General features: G+C 38.7%; 1 protein-coding gene across 1 annotated transcript in view; it reads left to right on the forward strand.

Moving 5' to 3' along the window:
* Window positions 1-7,997: 7,997 nt before the first annotated feature.
* zswim5 (zinc finger, SWIM-type containing 5) overlaps window positions 7,998-20,534 on the forward strand; it is a 106,508-nt gene continuing 93,971 nt past the window's right edge. Inside the window, exon 1 of the mRNA XM_030160122.1 lies at window positions 7,998-8,550. Within this exon, the coding sequence (XP_030015982.1) occupies window positions 8,022-8,550 (529 nt within the window). The 5' untranslated portion in view covers window positions 7,998-8,021. The remainder of the gene's footprint in view (window positions 8,551-20,534) is intronic.

Raw genomic sequence — 20,534 nt, forward strand, 5'->3', positions numbered from 1 at the left:
ATCCTGCATTAAATCAAGTCATTACTTTTTCCCAATGAAGTCCAGGGCTATGCATTATAATTAGAATGAATCCGTATATGACTTCTGTATCCACGCCTTATGTAGAAGAAAAGAAAAAAACCCTAATGTTACACCAGGTCGGCCAAAAATGTTTATTCCCACAGGTCTGGAAGTCAGTGATTCAAGTCTGAAAACATGTTATTTGTAAAGTAAAGCTTTTCTCATCTCATTTATCTGTCACCATATAAATCCAAAAAGTCATATTTGTAATTATTTTTACAAAACTGTGGGGTAAAGTAGATTTTTAGAAAGTCAAGGTGAAACTTTTTGGTGTCACAGAATTTAACAAAATAATAAAAACAGATTATGATGCTTTTAAGAACAGGTGTCAAACATGTGGCCCATGGGCCAATTTCAGCCCGTCAAAGGATCCAATCCGGCCCGTGGGATGAATTTATGAAATGCAAAAAAATGACACTATTATTAACCCCATATTAACCCCTAAATGCTTGAATTTATATTTAACCCATAAAGACCCAGTGCTACTTTTATGTCAGTTATCAAACAAATTTTTCTCTCTATTTAACCTTTCTTAAGTGATTTATCACCATTTATTATAATAATATCCTCTGTATTTTGAATTTTTCACTGTAAATCATGTATTTTCTAATATTTAATTTGCGATATTTACTATACCTTAAATATCTTAATAGAATTAAGTGTAATTTTACCAATATTCTGCCTGTTACTAAATATTTTGTATATTTGTAGATCCATCGTGATCTATAAGTTATAATACAAATGTGTAAATGATAAACTGAGGCATAATATTGTTAAAATTACTCTTATTTTTTAAGACATTTCAGGTTGTTCATCTAATTCAGATTTTTAAGGAAACTTTGTAGATATAAACATTTTCATCATGTAATTTTACCCTTTTCACTGTCTTTTACTGGTTCCCTGAACTAAAATGAGTTTGACAGCCCTGCTTTAAAGTTTGATATAAATAATTACTAGTTCAATTCAATTCACTTTTATTGTCTTTATTCTCTTTAGTCCTCCATATGTACATGCCCAAGGTATTTTGTTTTGTTTGTTACATGAAGCACAATATTTAGCAAATAAAAATCAGGTAATTTTATACTTCTGTCCTCTCTGGTTCTACAAATCCTAACCATACTTTTCACTGTGTTGTATTTGACGTCATGTTCCATGTGTTGATTGTCTTAACTTTAATTAAATTAAGAAACAATAAGTGGTTCCAGGCACAACAAACCCCTCCCCTAGCACGTGTTGTAGCTTATTTTGGCATGGATCCAGCTGATGTCATCATGTCTATGCATGTGCTGATATCAGCATATCCATCATGTCCATATATGTGCAAAGTCTGAAGTAAATTGAAACAAAATTGATGTTATTATCAACATTTGAATTGTCACCCAGTATAAGTAAATGGGTGAAAAAAAAAAAAAAGCTTTTAAAGACTAGAAAAGCACTCGGGGAGCACAGACCTCCGCCGAGGCAGCTCAGTCTCCCATGCTGTGATCTACTAAAAATAATACCTGGACTTTGGACTTAAACCCTTAGCATTGATATTATCGTCTTTTTTATTGTGTTTTCCTCTATTTCATGTGTTTTGCCAAGATATAAAAACAACAAATATATTAGTTGAATGAAAATTCCAAAACTCCACTATTTTTTTCTGTTCTGGATCATGGTATCCAGAATTTTGTGAGGATCCAGATCAATCTTCAATATCTTGTAGAACCTGCTGGGAACGTATTTTGTATTTTGTATTTTGTATTTTGTGTTTTGTATTTTTTTTTTTAACCAAGCACTCTGATCATTCATTGTGGAGTTACACATACATATGTTGAAAATATCCCTATCTCCCAATGATAAAGAATCCTTTTAAAAATTCCTGGATCCAGACAGTGATCTGGATCATTCCCAAAATCTAATAATTTGTTACTCATCCCGTTTCGGGCATTTCTTGAAAATTCCATCAAAATCCGTTGATAACTTTTTCAGTTATGTTGCTAACTAACCAACCAACAAACCAACAAACCAACCAACCAACCAACAAACAAACAAACAAACAAACAAACAAACAAACAAACCAACAAACCAACAAACCAACCAACCAACCAACCAACCAACCAACCAACCAACCAACCAACCAACCAGCCATCCATCCAACCAACCAACAAACAAACCAACAAACAAACCAACAAACAAACCAACAAACAAACCAACAAACCAACCAACAAACCAACCAACCAACCAACCAACAAACCAACAAACAAACAAACAAACCCTAGCAAAAACATAACCTCCTTAGTGGAGGTAATTAAGAAAAAATTTTAACTTTTACCTACTTTTTCCAAAATGTAATCACATCTATTCTGGGTCACTGACAATATATAAACCAAATTTGGTATGAATTCAACCGTAAGTTTTGCTGCTAGACATGTGAAATTTCACCCATTATAAGTAAAAGGGGAAAAAAAACAAAAAAGATTTTTAAAAATTTATAAAAAATTTTAACTTTGACCTACTTTTCCCAAAATGTAATGAGATCTATTCTGGGTCACTGGCAATCTATAAGCTCAATTTGGTGTGAATTCAACCAATAGTTTTGCTGCTAGAGTGTTAACAAACAAACAAACATACGAACCAAACCAAAAACAATACCCTTTGCCTCGCCTTCGGGGGGGCGGGGTAAAAAGTGTTTCCAGACAGTTACACAACACAAATAATATGCGAGAGTATTTACTAGTGTTTGTGTCTATTGTAGCAGGATGAATCTAATCAGTGGTGATGCTGAACAAAGAGGGATTTAGCGTAAACAGACACAAAAACACCAGTCCAGACATGTGTGAGTCCACGGCAGGTTGTCGGTCTGTCACCGGTGGGCGAACTCATTCACACTAGGATGTCAGCATGTACAAATACACACCACCACACCAACAAACCAACACACACTCACACACAGACTGTAGGAAATGTTAGAAAATGTCACAGGAAACAACAACAGAGTGACGTTATAGAAGCAGCGTTCTATAAGAAAGTCTAAAAGCCTGTTTTTTTGGAGTCGATATGAATAAATACTGGATTTTATCGTTTGTATAAATCGACAGCAGCCCCTGTGTGGCCCACTGTGGGAAACAGACTGAGGTGTGTGTCGGGTCTATTCACACGGATGTGTATTTGCCAAGCTTGGGGTAATTGATATGTATGGGACACATAATGGTGTGAATTAAATTTGCAGAACACTGACTTTGTTATTCATGAGGATGAGTTGGGTCATTATCTGCTCCTATGTAAAATGTAGACACAGCAAGTTATGTCACAAGCAAAGCAAAGGAGAGAAACTGTTTTTATTCGATCTTTTTATAAGGATTTACTGCAAAAATCTGACTTTGACCAAGTGTATTTTTCTCATTTCAAGTCAAAATATCGCATCACACTAAAAATAAGATATAATCACCTAAAGAGTAACTTCTCAGTGAGATATAAGAACTTATTTTTAGACAATAGATCTGGAAAATCTTATTTCAAGAAATCTTACAAGATTATTTTCAATTGTTTCATTGGCAGATTTTTTTGGCTTAATTCAAGATTTTTTTTTTTTTTGGCTTAATTCAAACAAAAAAAATCTGCCAATGGAACAAGTGAAAATTATCTTGGCAAGATTTCTTGAAATAAGATTTTCCAGATCTATTGTCTAAAAATAAGTTCTTATATCTCACTGAAAAGTTACTCTTTAGGTGATTATGTGATGAGATATTTGGACTAGAAATGAGAAAAATACACTTGGTAAGATTCAGATTTTTGCAGTGTACAGATGTATTGATGTGTATATTGTAATAACGGTGTCAAACTCATTTGTGTTCAGCCAAATTTGATCTGAAATGGGCGGGACCAGTGAAATAATAGCATAATAATATATAAATAATGTCAAATCCAAACTTTTCTCTATGTTTTAGAGTGAAAAAGGTAAAATTACATTTTGAAAATGTTTACATCTACAAATTATCCTTTAAAACAATGGGAATAACATGAACAAACTGACATTTCTGAAGAAAAATAAGTGCAGTTTTAACAATATTATGTGTCAGTTTATCCTGAGTGATTCATCACTATTCATTGGAATATTCAATTCAGTTCAGTTCAATTCAATACAATTGGATTTGTGGAGCCCTATCTGACAACAAGGTTGCTTCACAGGGCTTTACAGAATTAGTTGGATACGAAAACAAACAACAGTCAATATTATCCTCTAAATTTTGCATTTTTCAGTGAAAATCAGGTATGTTCCTATTTTTAATTCACGGATCATGTTGGTTTTCATAAACGCTCAGAATTCATTTAAAGGTTATTTTATCAAAACAGAGAAAACTAAAGAAAAAAGAGAGTTTTTCAGCAACACATGTCAAAAACAAACATCTACAACCAGTGTCACTGACTCAAGTCCATGGGTTTTACTGGTGAATCAGAAGATTTTAATATATTTCCTTTAGTGCCAAAGGTTCTTCTATCCAAGCAGAGAAAACTGAAGAAAAATGACTTAAAGCAAAATATATCATTAACTAAACATAAAAACAAACGTCTACAACCACTGTGACTTATGAAACTACATGGATTTTACAGCATTTTTCATTTTTCAGTGAAAATCACGCATTTTCCTATATTTCATTTACTGATCATGTGGCAAATTTTAATATTACTATGTCAAAATTGAGAAAACCTAACAGTAGAATGAATATACATTGGTAGCCAAAATAATTACAGCACCTATATTAAAGAGGTTTCATCCTTTTTTTTTTTTTTTTTTTTTTTTTTTTAAATTGGCCAGTAAAGTACGCATGAAACAAAAGAAATATCTACAAAGTCATCATTATACTGTATAGAATAAAGGCATCATAAGGAGTATTAATTTACTGAATAGGTAGATATTTCTAAAATTTCAGACCAAATCAAAGATTATTATATGAAAACAGAAGAAAAAGTGACTTTTTCTGCAAAATATATCATTGACTGAACATAAAACAAGCATCTACAACCACTGTCATTTATGAAACTACATGGGTTTTTACTGCATTTTGCATTTTTCAGTGAAAATCACACATTTTCCTATATTTAATTTACTGATCATGTAGCAAATTTGAACGTTATTATATCAAAACTGAGAAAACTGAACAGTAGAATGAATGTACATTGATGGCCAAGTTAATTAGAACACTTATATTTAAGAGATTTCATCTTTTTTTTTTTAAACTGGCCATTAAAGTACGCATGAAACAAAAGAAATATCTACAAAGTCACCATTGTGCTCAATAAACCACAAACTACAGGCATCAAAGAAGTATTAATTTACTGATGAGGTAAATATTCATAAAATTTCAGACTAAATTCAAAGATTTTTATATGAAAACAGAAGAAAGAGTGACTTTTTCTGCAAAATATATCATTAACCGAACATAAACCCAGTGTCTCCATCCACTGTTATAGATCCAGCTCCATGGGTTTTACTGGTGAATCATGTTGTAGAAGATGATGGTGTTTCCACGGTAACTACGGAGCCTCTGAACATCCAAATGGGTCATATCTGATGACCATGAAAAGATGACAAACTGCATTTTATCTGAATTATTTACGTTTCAATAGGATTAATGGTTTGATATGTATTTTTTTCATTTTTTAGATCAGTATATGTTTTTTTTTGCAGCAGTTGTTCAGTTCTTTGAGGGTTAAAGCCCCTGTTTATGCTCATTCCACACTTCTTTATTGCATCTACAACAAATCCTCATTCAGAGCGGGTGAGTGGAGCTGGAGCTCACACGCCACGCTGATCAGAGAGAGGAGTGTTTTGTTATTGTGTGGGTTGGTGACGTGTATCATGGTCCACCAGTCATCAATCTATAGACCCACTCCCCCCCCTTCCCCCTCTCTCTCTCTCTCTGTCTCTCTCTCTCTCTCTCTCTGATCTGAGCTCTCTCAACCTACTCATCAAGTCACACAGAAATAAAACCCAGGACAGGAAATTAACACATCTGACTTTTAAAATAAAAGACACGGTGATGTTAGAAGTTACAGCATCAGTGTGAAAACTCAAATTTGTCATAATCAGTCCTATATTACATCGATATCAATAAACGCAGTGCAATATCTTCATTCATTTTTCATATTAAATGTAATAGAAGCAGAGATAGGCTGATTAATCTGCACCGATAGATCATTTCACAAACTATTAGTAACAGTTAAAGTTGCTGATGGCTCATTTTATGCTTCATTCTACAAATACGGACTTTAACAGAAGATATTAGAGAAGATATATTCTTTTTTCCTCTTTATATTGGTTGTTTCATAAGAGTATGTTTTCTGTTTTCTGTCTTCCCTGCACTTTATTTTTTATGTTTGCTTATCTTATCTTATCTTATCTTATCTTATCTTATCTATGTTGCAATATCTTCATTCATTTTTCATATTAAATGTAATAGAAGTCAAAATAGTGCATCATTCTGCAAATACCGACTTTATTAGTTTGTTTTTAAGAGATAGTTTGATATTTAGTCCCCACGTTATTAATTAATTTGTGAATATGATGTTCAGCATGTGCAAATATATTGTAAATTAATATGTAATATTTAAATTTCAGTCTAAACGTATATCGATATTTGCATAAATAGCAGATTTTTGTTTTTTCCTCTTTATATTTGTTGTTTCACAAGTGTATATTTTGTGTTTTCTGTCTTCCCTGCACTTTATTTTAATGTTTGCTGCAGTCAGCTGTGTAATTTCTCCTTGGTGGGATGAATAAAGTCTTATCTTATCTTATCTTATCTTATCTTATCTTATCTTATCTTATCTTATCTTATCTTATCTTCAGATTTCTTCATATAGATATTTACTATTTTGACTTAGATGTAGAAGTCAAAGGTAATTGGTGCTCTAATACAGTGAGAGATTAAAAAAGAGCTAATTTTAGTCATAAATAATGCATTTTCAGTGGGTAGATGATCTGATTAATCAGCTCTCTGCTTTTCCCTGATGCAAAGTTAAAAGTCCATTATTGAACGACACTGCAGTAGAATGTTGCAGATCAGATATTTTCATTCTCCTGTCGGCCACAAGGTGTTAGAGAGGCCAAAAAGGAGCCGTGGATCCACAGCTGAATGAAAAGGCCATGGCGAAGGTAAAACCAGGTCACTGTGTAAGAGAGGATTAAACAGCAGAATCAAGAAACTGCTTATTTGCTGTGGAAGAGGAGAGAACAGACATGGAAAAGATCAAGATGCACCTGCGTCAGACCATACTGTTAATTTCATGTACACAATGCACGATTCACTTGTGTTTTCCAGGAAGGATGCCACGCCACAGCTCCGCTGATAGTTTAATGGTATCCATGTTTTAAAGACAATCAATAACCAATAATTAGTTTACTGATTCTATGCCAGCAGTGAAATACAGAAAAGAAAAAACTATATTTATCTATTTATTTATTTATTTGTTTTACAGATGATGAAATAGATAGATAGATAGATAGATAGATAGATAGATAGATAGATAGATAGATAGATAGATAGATAGATAGATAGATAGATAGATAGTATGCACAGGATACAATAATTTATCACACAGCAATATTAAAAAGTTCAATAGCTGGAAAAAAGTTTAATAGCTGCAAATAATAATAATAATAATAATAATAATAATAATAATAACAGTAATAAGAATAAGAATAATACAAAACAATAAAACTCAATAGGCTATATACATATTTACACAAGAAGTAAATATTAAAAAACAAAAAACAGTCCTAATAATAAACTGATTAAACTCTCCTTTTACTGTGAAAGGTCACACCGGAAGTCGTGTCTTCTATCCCGGGTGTGTTGACTGTGGCGGCGCAGTGTCTGTGTGTGTGTGTGTGTGTGTGTGTGTGTGTGTGTAGTCGGCTTCCTGCTGCCGCTCGGTGTCCGCACACCGTCCGTCTCGTCAGTGTTGATCGGCTCGCCATGGCGGAAGGACGCAGAGAACAGCCGCCCCATCCCCTCCTCTCCCTGCCACCGGCCAGCAAGCGACCCTGCCTGCGCCCCGCTCCCCGAGGTCCCGGACCGGGGCCCGGCCACGGCAGCGGGCTGCCCGGCTCCCGGTACCGCTCCCCGGAGTCTCTACTGGACTGCGCCGCGAAGGCAGTCGCGGAAAAGTGGGCCTTCGAGAGGGTAGAGGAGCGCTTCGAGCGGATCCCGGAGCCCGTCCAGCGCCGCATCGTCTACTGGTCTTTTCCCCGCAACGAAAAGGAGATATGCATGTACTCTTCGTTTCAGTGCCGAGTCGCCGGCGAGGAGGGTTCGTCGGCGGCCACCGGCGGGGCTGGGGGCGCCGGGTCCGGAGCTACAACCGCCGGCGCTGGCGGAGGATCTACCACCGGTACGACGGCCACCGTGGGGGCAGCCGGAACGGTGGGAACCGGAGACGGGCTGCCCTTTCGCCGTGGAATCAGGCTGCTTGAGACCGGCTGTGTGGAAAACGTTTTACAAGTCGGTAAGTGGAGTAAAGTCAGTTAAGCCGAGGTTGGAGCTCCGTGGACCGGGGGGAGACAGACCGACCGACCGACCGACCCCCGCTGTTGGATCCGTACTGGGGGGGGGGGGGGGTGATTTTGATTGATGGAAGTTTTCCTCGCTATCGTGGAAAGTACGCAAAGGGTCTATTTTCGCCTCAAATAAACCCGTACACGCTTCGGGGGGAGTTTATACTCAAGTGTGTTCCGGGGCAGCGGTGGTTTGTTGAGTGTGGACCGGGTGTCGACCTCTGTAAATGGGAAGCGGAGGTTCGGCTGCTGCTAGCTTAGCCGACCAACTGCCGTTTAAAAATTAAAGGGCTTCCTATTGTGGTTCTTCGGTAGCGGCTAACATGTGTCTTTACCTTTTACTATAAACCCTTAAAATCTCCGTCCAATGCGGTTTTCGAACAGAGGAAGCCGTTTTTTATCACTTTTTCCCCCCCACTCCGTCTCCGGGGCTGCTCTGCTCCGGAGCCGTAACCCCGGAGAGCAGCAGCAGCAGCGGGGGGAGGCGGTCTCGGCGGCGGAGGAGGAGGAGGAAGAAGAAGGCTGACAGACGCGGATACAATAGCGTTAGGGCTTTATTTCTATGTGTTTGTGTTTTTCTCAACTCTACATCAGTTGTGGGTGGCTTAGGCAAGGAACAAAGGCGGTTATTGGGTCTCTTATTATGATTAATCCAACGTTAATCCGTAGAAATCCCTCCATAGTTTGGTGTTTATTTGCTGCTGCTGCTTCTGCTGCTGCTCGGACCGGACAAAGAGCGCAGTCGCCACCAACGTGGAAAAAGAAAATACACGTTTTTTGCATTGTTTATGTTGCTTTCCCCCCCCCTCCACCGTTAAAGTGAAGTTCATAGTAGGTGGATGATGGGACGTAAATGTGCTTTTTTTCGTGCATTTGCCCGCAGCCTCATGCAACACAAAAGGCTTCCAGTTGAAATGATCGATAAGCGTCTCGCATTTCCAGCGCTGCAGAGGCTGTTTCCAAACAAAGGGCCATTCCGCAAAGCTCCATCTCCACTCGCATTCTCATTAAGCTGCACACCCCCGGCTCTTGCACGGCCACAGAATGAGCACATGCACTGGGGGAAATTGATGAGATGAAACCGATGAATGGTCAAAATGAGAAGTTAAAAAAAAAGCAAGGTTTTTTTTTTTTTTTATAGCTACCAGGAGGATTTTTCTTAGGCCATATGGTGTAAGAGCCACTGGAGCTTGTCTGGGGTTTCATGTTGCTCCAAGGTATCTGGGGGATTGGTGAAAACTGTGGCTGGTGCCTTTTTTTCTGTAGGACTGCTGGATCTAATTGCATCTTATAAATGCACATTGATTCCAACCCTATAACTAAATGCAATCTGAGCCTGATGAGTATGAAAGTGAGGTTTACTTCAAGAAGTTTTGTTGCTTTTTCCTTTTATGCAGATGTCTTCCAGCTTCACCTTTGCTCTTAACCCATAAAGACCCAGTGCTACTTTTGTAATTAATTTTTCTCATTGTTTAACCTTTCCTAACTGATTTATCCCCGTTTATTATAATTTTATCCTCTGTCTTGCATTTATAAGTGAAAATCATGTATTTTTCCTATATAATTCACTGATTGTGTAGATATTCGCAAAAGTTCAGATTAAAGTTAACCCATAAGGACCCAGTGCTACTTTTGGAATTAATTTGTCTCTCTAGTTAACATTTCTTAAGTGTTTATTCACCGTTTATTATAATATTATCCCCTGTATTTGACATTTGTCAGTGAAAATCATGTATTTTTTCGATATAATTCACTGATTGTGTAGATATTCACAAAAGCTCAGATTAAAGTTAAACCATAAAGACCCAGTGTGCCTTGTGTGGCAGTTCCCAAATTAATTTTTCTCTCTATTTAACCTTTCCTAACTGATTTATCACCATTTATTGTAGTATTATCCTCTGAATTTAGCCTGTTTTCCAGTGAAAATGATGTATTTTTCTCAGTTTAAGTGACTGATCATGTAGATGGTGATAAAAGATCAGATTAAAGTTAAAGTTTATTGTATCAAAACAGAAAAAAACTGAAGAAAAAGTGACTTTTTCAGTAAAATCTCTCTTTAGCTTAAGTAAAACCCAGTGTCTCCATCCACTGTCATTGATCCAACTCCATGGGTTTTACTGGTGAATCAATGTTGTAGAACATGACTGTGTTTCCATGGTAACTACGGAGCCTTTGAACATCCAAATGGGTCATAACTGATGACCATGAAAAGATAAAAAACTGTATTTTACACCAATTATTAACATGTATTGATAGGATTAGTGGATCAACAGTTTAGATCGGTAGATGCTTTTGGTGGACGGTGGATGTTTGGGTCTTTATGGGTTAAGGGTTATTGTATAAGAAGTAGAGAAAATTGAGGAAAAAGTGACTTTTTCAACAAAATCTATCAATAACTGAACATAAACCAAGTGTCTCCATCTACTGTCATTGATCCAACTCCATGGGTTTTATGCTGCGTTCCAGGCAGGTTTTTGAGCCTGTAAGTCACGACTTCAAACCACGACTCACAAATTTGTAACGTTCCAGGCAAGTCACGCCAAACTGCCTGAGCGCAAGGAATTGTGGGAGCTAGATGTAAACAAACCAGCATGGCGGACGGTACGGGGTTTATGTTCATGTACAGTCATTTCTTTCTCCAGAAGTTCTTGCTCTTTGCTTATTTCAGGGAAACAGAGTAAAAATGATGCATAAGGCAAGAGACATTTGCACATTAATAACGTTAGAGCAATACCTTGCTTTAATAAACAATTTGGTTTAAACACAGCGTTCATGGGGGCCGCCATTGTTGTCTCATGGGCTACGTGACGTCAGAGCTCGGAACTGGGAGTACATCAATCTAGTATGAGTTCACGGGTGGGAAGTCATAGATTTGACTGTCATTCCAGTGCATTTTTACCGGTAGAAGGTTGGAAAAACATGAGTTATGGGTGGCCTGGAACGCAGCATTACTGGTGAATCAGTGTTGTTGAAGATGACGGTGTTTCCACGTTCACTACGGAGCCTCTGAACGTCCAAATGGGTCATATCTGATGAACATGGAAAGATGACGATTTGTATTTTACACTAATTATTCATATGTATTGATAGGATTAGCGGTTAAGAAGTTATTAAACATTTTAGATCAGTGAATGCTTTTGGCTGTTTGGGTCTTTATGGGTTAAGCCCTCAACATGCACACCATATTGTTTTGTTTTTTTTCTTCGCTTAACCATGAGTTGAATACATGGTACTCAAGTGGGTTTAAAGTGATGACCTACTTCTAACACTTCCTGTCATTACCAGCACATTGTCTTAGTGTTCGCACGTGAGGGAGGCTGTGGTTGTTAGTGGAACTAAGGGGTTTAGATTAGATGAAACTTTGTCGATCACACAACAGGGAAATTCACTGGTCAAGGCAGCAGTAGGATAAAGTGCAAGAAAATGTGCATGCAGAGGGTAATAAGTAATAAAACTAGACATGTTTACATAAAAGCTGGTCTGAACATTTACAATCTGGGAAAGAGTTTGCACTGTGTATGCCAGATCACCAAGCTTTTAATTAAAGAAGCTGTATCTTTTTTTTTTTGGCAGACTTTAGTTAACATTTAAACAGTCAAAACAAAGCATACACCTGTAAGCAAACATTTCCAGTCTTACCTGCCTCGCTGGCAAATCGTTCCCAATCCCCCCCCACCACCACCAAGGTCAGGCATAACAGGCAGGCACACGGTTTTGTCTTTCTGTCAACAAAACGCAAGACGGGCTAAATAGCTGTGTGACACCAAGATAAGATTTGGCTTGTTCCTCACTTTGCGGTCCATGGGAACCAGTTACTGTGAAAGGTTTACTGACTGACTTAAAAGGAGAACAATTGGTTTTCACGGCTGCTTTATATAGGTTGGGCAACCAAGCACGCTCACACACAATGCGCTCATTAAGGATCGCGTTACAGACCTGTAAATGACAGTGTAAAGATTGCTTTCGCCTGACGTGACATAATATAATCGCCACTTAGAACAGCAGCACTGCTTGTTTTTAAGAAAGCGAGATGGCCTGAGTACTCTGTAACAGGAACTTTCTGGGGAGTTGAGGCTGCATGCTGACACATGCATGTTGATGATGCATGGCTTAAAGCATGGCATCTCAGGAAATTCTGGCCTGAAAAATGCTGCGATGCTTTAACATTTGAGCTGTTTTCACGGACTGGAATATTTCTCAGGTGTTTGCATGGTAGGTCATTCGTCAGTCGCATGTAGAGGTTGTGGGTACTGACTCGGAGCTGCACCTTTTTGTTTGGTTTTGCATCTTTAACATTCAACATCCACAGATATGAAACTTAAAAGTAAATCTTCCTACGTTTGATCCCAAAGAAACGAAAGTGTAACAAGAGAAACTCACAATGTAGGATATCACAATAAGAACAGCAGGAGCTACTCTTCTTATACAGCCAGGATTTTGTCTCGGGTTCTCACAGTTACTTTACCAAGAGTACGGTTACGTTGAAGTTACCACAGGATTAAAAACTTTTTATGAAGTTACTGGAAGGGTAGAGTACCCTCCATGAGCCATTCCAGGAAAAGCGGACAAACTTTCATATCTCCCACTTCTCAGACATTGTGAGATAAAGCATGCGATTTAAGTCCAGGCTTACGAGGCCATAGTTGGACGTATGTGCTCTTGGAGTGACTGTCTAATTATTACTAATGGGATCTGCTGCGAGGGGAGGAGGAAATCTGTGATCTGCTTTTCTACTCTGAAGGACATGACAAATTCAGTGTCTGGGTCACAGAGAATTCAAGACCAGTCCCTTGGAAATCTAAATGGGAACCCATGGGGACCCACATGACTGAATACTGAGTTTGTTGTTTGAATTTTGATTTCTAATGTGACTGTTTACACTTGAGTCACTATTATTTTTTGGGATTTTAGAGACAAGACCCAACAAGAAACTTTGAAGGAATACTTTCAGGTCTAGTCGCTCTTGGAATTTGTCTAAGACCTGGATCTAGATCAGTCACAGAAGGTGGATGGATGTAAAACTTTGTGTCTCGCAGTTGTTTTTGCATTGTGTTGATTTTCAGTGACCCACTAGTTTGCTTAAAACCACAGCTGTAAGCTAGGAGCAACTAGAGGCCAGTCATTAGGCGCTCCCAGCAAAGTGATTTATGAAGAAATCTTTTTATCTAGAAGTTGAAAAAGTTCACTGTTCTACTCCCCTATATTATAATGAGTAAACGCCTTGACCCGTTGACCTATATTAACAGTAATACTGTAGTATTAGAGGGTTATGAGCTCATCAACTCATCGGCCCATGTGTTCTTAATAATCTAGTCCTAGCTTTAAGTCATAATTGGAATAATCAAAGCTAAGCGTGCTTGTATTGGTAACCCCCCACCCCCCCATACACACACACATGTAGACCCATAAGCCCCCTTGCCACAGCCTTATAAAGTCCTCAGAGAGCGGGAGGAAGGGATATAAGTGGAGGGAGGGAAGGGGGTTTCTTTAGCTGTGAGTCAAGCTTTGGGATTATTGGGTCATGCTTTGTTACCCAGCTGTAGAAAAACCCCTTGTTCACAGAAAGGGGGGAGTTGAAGTGGGGGTGTGTGGGGGGGTTGGATTTGTGTCTACGTGTATATGTGTGTGTGTGTATGTGCATCGCCATCTCCACGATGTTACATAAAGCTGTAATGGGTCCCTGACGCCTTTTGAAGCAGCGGTGACTCTGACAAAGCGAAGCAGCAAAGTTGAACAGGATTAAAGTGGAACAGGACGGTCAGTCAGTCGGATCAAAACGCCGAGGCTTTTCTTTACGTCACATGTTCAGATCGGGCTTTTAATTAGGACTATGTGTCGATTCGCAATGTATCTAGTACAGAAAGTCAAATATCAATAAGTGAAGCTTCTGTAAGGGCGACCGCTGTTTCTTTACATAAAGCTAGCGATATGATGGATACATAAACTGTGCTGTTTGAAGCATCAGAGTTTCACTGTTACCATATTTATTTAATTTCAGGCTTGGAAATCTGTCCAGAAGATCTTTATGAGGTACAATTACCATCCATGATCTAAAGTTTTCCCTTGGTTTTCAGTAACTTGGTTTTTGTTGATGTTATTTAATCAGATATCGGAAACTAGCTAGGTGATATGTCCAAAGGATGAAGTCTTTTTTTTTCAGTGTTGTGCACAACTAGAAAAGCACTCAGAGGGCGCAGACCAAAATTGAATCTTTTGTTCCTTGTGCCAGTATCAACATTTTCTGAAAATGTCATCCAAATCCATCCATAACTTTTTGACTTGTCTTGCTAACAGACAAACCCCAATGAAAACATAACCTCCGTTGTTCCTTGGCAGAGGTAATTATTGATTTATCGTCTGTTTTCTGGCTACAGTACCTAAGGACAAAACTTGTTTGTAAAATGTTCTTCCATCAGTTCCATCTCCTGAAGAAAAATTGGGACTTTGTGATTTTTCAGGAAGCAAAACTTTAATTAATCAAATTTATTTCCAACCAGAAACTTTGCATTTTCTGCATCATTCAGGAAAGATTTTGTTGCGATATTTAGGCACGAGCTAAAACACACCTCTACTAGTATTTGGCTCATTGGAATGTATTTAAGATGATAAGACTGTCAGATTGCATAGCTCTAACTCCTTTAGACTCTGTTGTTGCTAAACATGTTCCACTTTAACCTGTCGGAGTTCATGACAGGCTTGTTTCATCCAATTCTTGCAACTTCAGTAAAAAAAAAAAAAAAATACTACATGCAATAGCCATTCAGGCAGAAGCTGTTCCTCCTTTCTACAGCTACGTTCACCCAGTTACATCACAGGCTACATGTTCTTTCTTTTCGGAATACAGTTTGCTGACTATGTGTGCTCATGTGCGGAGGGAGGTGTTGGTGGTTCGTCCTGCCGGTATTTGTTCCGATGTAATTTCCTGGCAGAATGGCCGCAGGGTTCCTTGTTGTGGAGGAGCTTGCAGACCTCTGGTGTGTAAATCCGTTCTTCGGTTTCTCAATGGCGTTGCGATAGAAGTCCGGAGGAGGCGGTGAGCTCATCCTTGCTTGCCTCATCCCCCATCTTCCTCACTGACTTCGACTCCCAAGGCCTGAGACTGATCCCGCCGCTCAGTTTTCATCTTTCCGTCCACATCCCTGTCCTGTCTTTTCCCCCCGTACACTTACAATCTTTTCCTGCTTCCACATCTGTTATTTTTTTCACCCATGCTCTTTAATGTTCATCACACACCCCCCCCCTTCTGTTTCTGTAACTTGCATCAGTAAAGGATGACTTACCCTTTAATCATATTCCGTCTGTAGGTTCCACTATAGTAAAGTCTTTTTTTTTTTTTTTTTTTTTTTTTTTTTACTGCCCTGTCTCTCCTTGAAAGTTAATGCACACGGCTGCTTCTGGTTGAGGAAGTGTTAGTGGTTTTAACAGAAGGAGTGTGTGCGTGTGTATGTGTGTGTGGGGGGTTGGAAAGAGCTAGTCATGACTCTGGCGAGCGAGAAGGAGACCAGACAGTTTGTCGACGACACCCTTGGGTTGCACCTCTGCGTCGTTTCCAAACTGTTGGGGATGTTGGCTCATGCTCTTCCTGGTAATGATGAGTAACTCCAGAGGTCAGACCACTGGTTTAGATGCATAGACAAGCAGGGAAATCACATTTATGTCACGGCCACTGTTTGGTCTGTGGTCCTAAAAAATTAAAAAACATCTTTATCTTTTTATTTTTCTCAACTTTTATAGCTGCCAACACTGTTAAAAAGTATACTTCTACTGAGCTTTTACATATTGAAGTTTTGTTTTTATGCCAGTGTACAGTACATATGCTGGAGTTTTTTTTTATTTTTATTTTTTTTATATTTAGCTAAGTTATTGCTGCTCCAACAAGTAGGCTATTTTGCTTGAACGGTGGAAGAAATAGGTTTGTATATTGCAAAAGTGGGGTCTTCTGGGACATTTCCCATATGTAGGAGGCAGCTCCAAACTAGAGGTCAACTGATGGCCATAGATTTTTAAAGAGTTTCGAAGAGGAGCCCCAGATATATATTAGATAGATATAAACTACCCATATTTTTAGCAACTGGATAACTGCCAGACTGGAAAAAGTCAAAGTAATACATACATAAATGAATTAATCTGGATGCTTGAATCAAACTCAAAGTTATAAAATAGTCCATCTGGAACTGAACATCTTAAAAAAAAAAAAACATGTAAACCTAAACACTCTAAGCGTCACTTTACTTTTTGGTTTATATTCACCCTCAGAGTCCGTAGCTTGACTTTAACAACATGAAACAACAAAAGCACTCGGATAGCGCAGACCTCTGCCAAGACAGATCCCCCCCCCCCCCCCCCCCCCCGCTCACCACCAAAATTTAATAATTTCTTCCTTGTGCCAGTATCAACATTTTCTGAAAATTTAATGAAAATCTGTCCATAACTTTTTGAGTTATCTTGCTAACAAACAAACAAACACGCAAACACACAAAGCAAAGTGATCACAGTACCTCCTGGTGGAGGTTATTAATGGTCAACCTGCTACTGATAGTTCATAGGACATCTTATTGGCTAAACCACACCACATGGCTAGCAGACAAAGTTAGCAACAACCTGTAAACATAGGTCAAGGATTTTTTATTGTCATTTCCATCCTTACGTATACAAGAGAGTGAGATTTCGTTTCTCAATCTGGGACTACAGTGCAAAATCAATATCAATAAATAAAAAAGTATCATAATAAATAGGAGAGCATGCAGCTAAGAAGAACCAAACTAAAGATCGACCGATAACCTCCAATAGGTAATCCAGTAGCCAGGTAATCGGTTAAAATTATATAACTACGTCTTTATTAGACTGGATGACTGCTTTAAAAGAGAAAAAAGCCAAAGTAACACATACCTCAATGAATACAACTGCGTCAGCGAATAAAAATAAAGGGAAATGGTCAGTCTAGAACTAACATCTGACAGTAAAAATTTGTATCATCTATTTTTTGAGTCACTATTTCCTCTCAAAGCTGGCAGTTTAACTAGAAAAGCACAAGACTAACCATCAACTTGCTACAAATAGTTTAGGAAGATGTCCTAAAATATGCCACAAGCTAACACATGCAGCAAAAAAGCCAGATTTTTTTTTTTCTCCATTCGTGGTGTAGAACTATTCATTGATATTGGATGAACATCAAACCCTTCGTCCTGCAGCACAAATAACTCACAAACTGCGTTCTCACCTTTAGCATTTGCCACATCAGCTTGTTAAAATGAAACGCTCTATTGCTTCTGAGTTACAAAGCAATAAACTCCTGTATTTGCTCATGTTTTATGTCACATGTACTTTCCCGTTTATACAGTTTATTAACCGAGTCATTTTCTTCGCTCTAAATCTACTTTGTTTAGTCACCATTACTGTAAAGAAATGGTACATATTCTACTTATAAGTGCTTTAACCTTCACAGCGGAGATAATCGTTGGACGCTTGAGCATTCATTTGCAAAAAAAAAAAAAAAACCCACATCTTTTTCTGTTTGCACTCGTTCTATTTTTTCCTGCACTGAAACTATTCCACACCACAACTTCAGCCACTTAGCACGCACAAATCTCTCACTATCCGTCTCGAAAACCCTTTTCCCAGCACACAATATTTAATCAGCGTAATTAATTCCATGCCCGCCACACTTGAAAAGAGAAAATCGGTAAAACAAATCGTCCCCTCACTCTTATTAGCTCTCGGAGAGGCTGGTGAAGGATGAGGCCATTAGGAAGATGCTCTGTTGTTGTATTCATCAAAGGGAGAAGCACCTGTACGTACGTGTGTGTGTGTGTGCGCGCGAGTGCATAAGGGCTGATTATATAAATGTATTAATCAGAGGCCGTTGTTTGAAGGCTTCCTGCCGCAGACAGTGAGGAGGCCATCTGTACGTTGCATTTGAGACGCACAAAAAAAAAGGAACAGAGAAAGATGAATGGGAGAGTGCTAATCGAGTTTTCTTTTGTTCCCCTTCGACCAGTTAACCGTGGGTCAGACAGCTGAACCAACATTAAACTATCCTTTAAAAGCAGAAAAAAAACTCATAACTCCAACAGCCACTTCCTTAAAATGACTCTCGGTTGTGTACTTTTTATCCAGTATGTGCGGTGTTTTCTCTCCTCCTGCTGTGCTCTCTGTTTTAACCTGGCCTCAGGTGCCTCTGCCACATTTTCGCTGCAATTCCCAGCCATGCCATTTCCACTCCGGAGTTGTTTGCAAAAGCAAGCAAAAATGGTATTCTTCGCCGTGGGTACTGTTTACTCAGCACAGCCCCTTTTCTTTTAGTTGTGTAACAGTGTATAGTGTGTATGAAGGTGTGCGAGAGCCGAACATTTTTTTTTTTTTTTTTTTTTTTTACTGCCCCTGTCTTGTTTCATGACTCCTCGTCCTGTTTGTTGTGTATTTTTCTCCACCGTTTGTGCTTTTACCTTGGGTGGTGGGTGTACAATTATCAGCTGAGATCAATGCTGGCCTTGTCCTTTTAGCTATTTTAGCTGTCCATGTGTGTTTTCACTTATTGCACTCTTCCACACCTGTCTTTTATTGGCTCTGTGTGCTTATTGGACACATTTGGCCCCTGTGCACATCCCAGAGGTTGACCGAGACTTGAAAGAGCCTCAATTTGGGACTGTAACATCCTCGTTTGGCCATAATTGCCTGACAAATGTTGGGGAGAACAGGAGAAGAATCGGCAGACATAAAGGGATGCGGGTATTTGAAATGCAAAATGAGTTAAACTTTCTGTCACGGTCAGGTAGTTCGCCTCGTAGCTGTCAGTCGGCATTCTCCAAAACTCCTCCTTTATGTAATATAATCTCATAACTCATCCCACGAGGGATTAAGTGACGAGTTTGCATAAAAATAAAAGCAGTGCCTGTGGCGTGGAACACGGCAGGAGGGGAAATCCAGGATGACTGAAGTGGGGGTGGGAGGCAATGACAGGTAGCATTGTTTAAAGAGAAAAAAGAAAAAAGTAATCTCTGGGGTGTAGACCTGTTTGTAAAAGATACCTTTAGTGTGCTTTAAAAAAACAATCTATTTTAATGTAATTTTGAATATTGATTTTATCACATTGAACATTTCCTAGAAAATCCATTAAAGATATGATGAAATAGCCTGTCAGCATCGTCTATTTTTTTTTTTTTTTTTTCCATAGACTGCAAATAAAATAGCTGAAAAACGCAGGTATTTCATCACAAATCATCCAAAAATCCAGTATTGCCACGAGCAGTCCTGCAGCAACATAAAACAGGGATCTTAAAAACAGATCGCTACAACATAAACAATAAACACAATCTTACAAGTGATGCATTTTCACTGCCTGGCGGTATTTATTGTCATATTGTTGAAGCGAGCTCCTGCAAAAAAAACAAAAAACAACAACTGCAGCCTCAACATTTCAGCCAATAAAGCAATTTAGACCCAGATTAAAACCTGCCTTCATTTTATGGACTCCAAACCCATTTTCCTTCCTCCTCTGAAGAAGAAAGAAAAAACAAAAAAACCCGCAACATTAAACTGTGGCGCTATTGATTACTTGATGGTTGGATAGAACTCATTCAAGCAGAACTCATGTCGAAGGTGTGTGTCTGGATTTGTGTGCCGTGCTGTTGTGCCCACTAGTCTAGTCTTTTCATCAGCGGCAGGCATTTTTACAAAGGAGCCCTCAGAGCCTAAGTGGGTAGTTTTGTGGGGATTTTATAAGTAAATGGTAATGATCCTGAAGCTTGGACCTCGGTGCATTCTGTGGAGCTGGTGGGTGGAGACATCCTAGCGTGCAGGCAGCCGTCTTATGCTAAGCTAATTGCCTGCAGCTTCCAGCTTCATTTAGCGTGGCATTGATCTTCTCATCTGACTCTTGGCATGAAAGAGAATAAGCATATTTCCCAAAATGTCTAACTATTCTTCCAAGATAGGG

This window comes from Sphaeramia orbicularis, chromosome 17 (assembly GCF_902148855.1).
Source record: "Sphaeramia orbicularis chromosome 17, fSphaOr1.1, whole genome shotgun sequence".
Lineage (NCBI taxonomy): Eukaryota > Metazoa > Chordata > Actinopteri > Kurtiformes > Apogonidae > Sphaeramia > Sphaeramia orbicularis.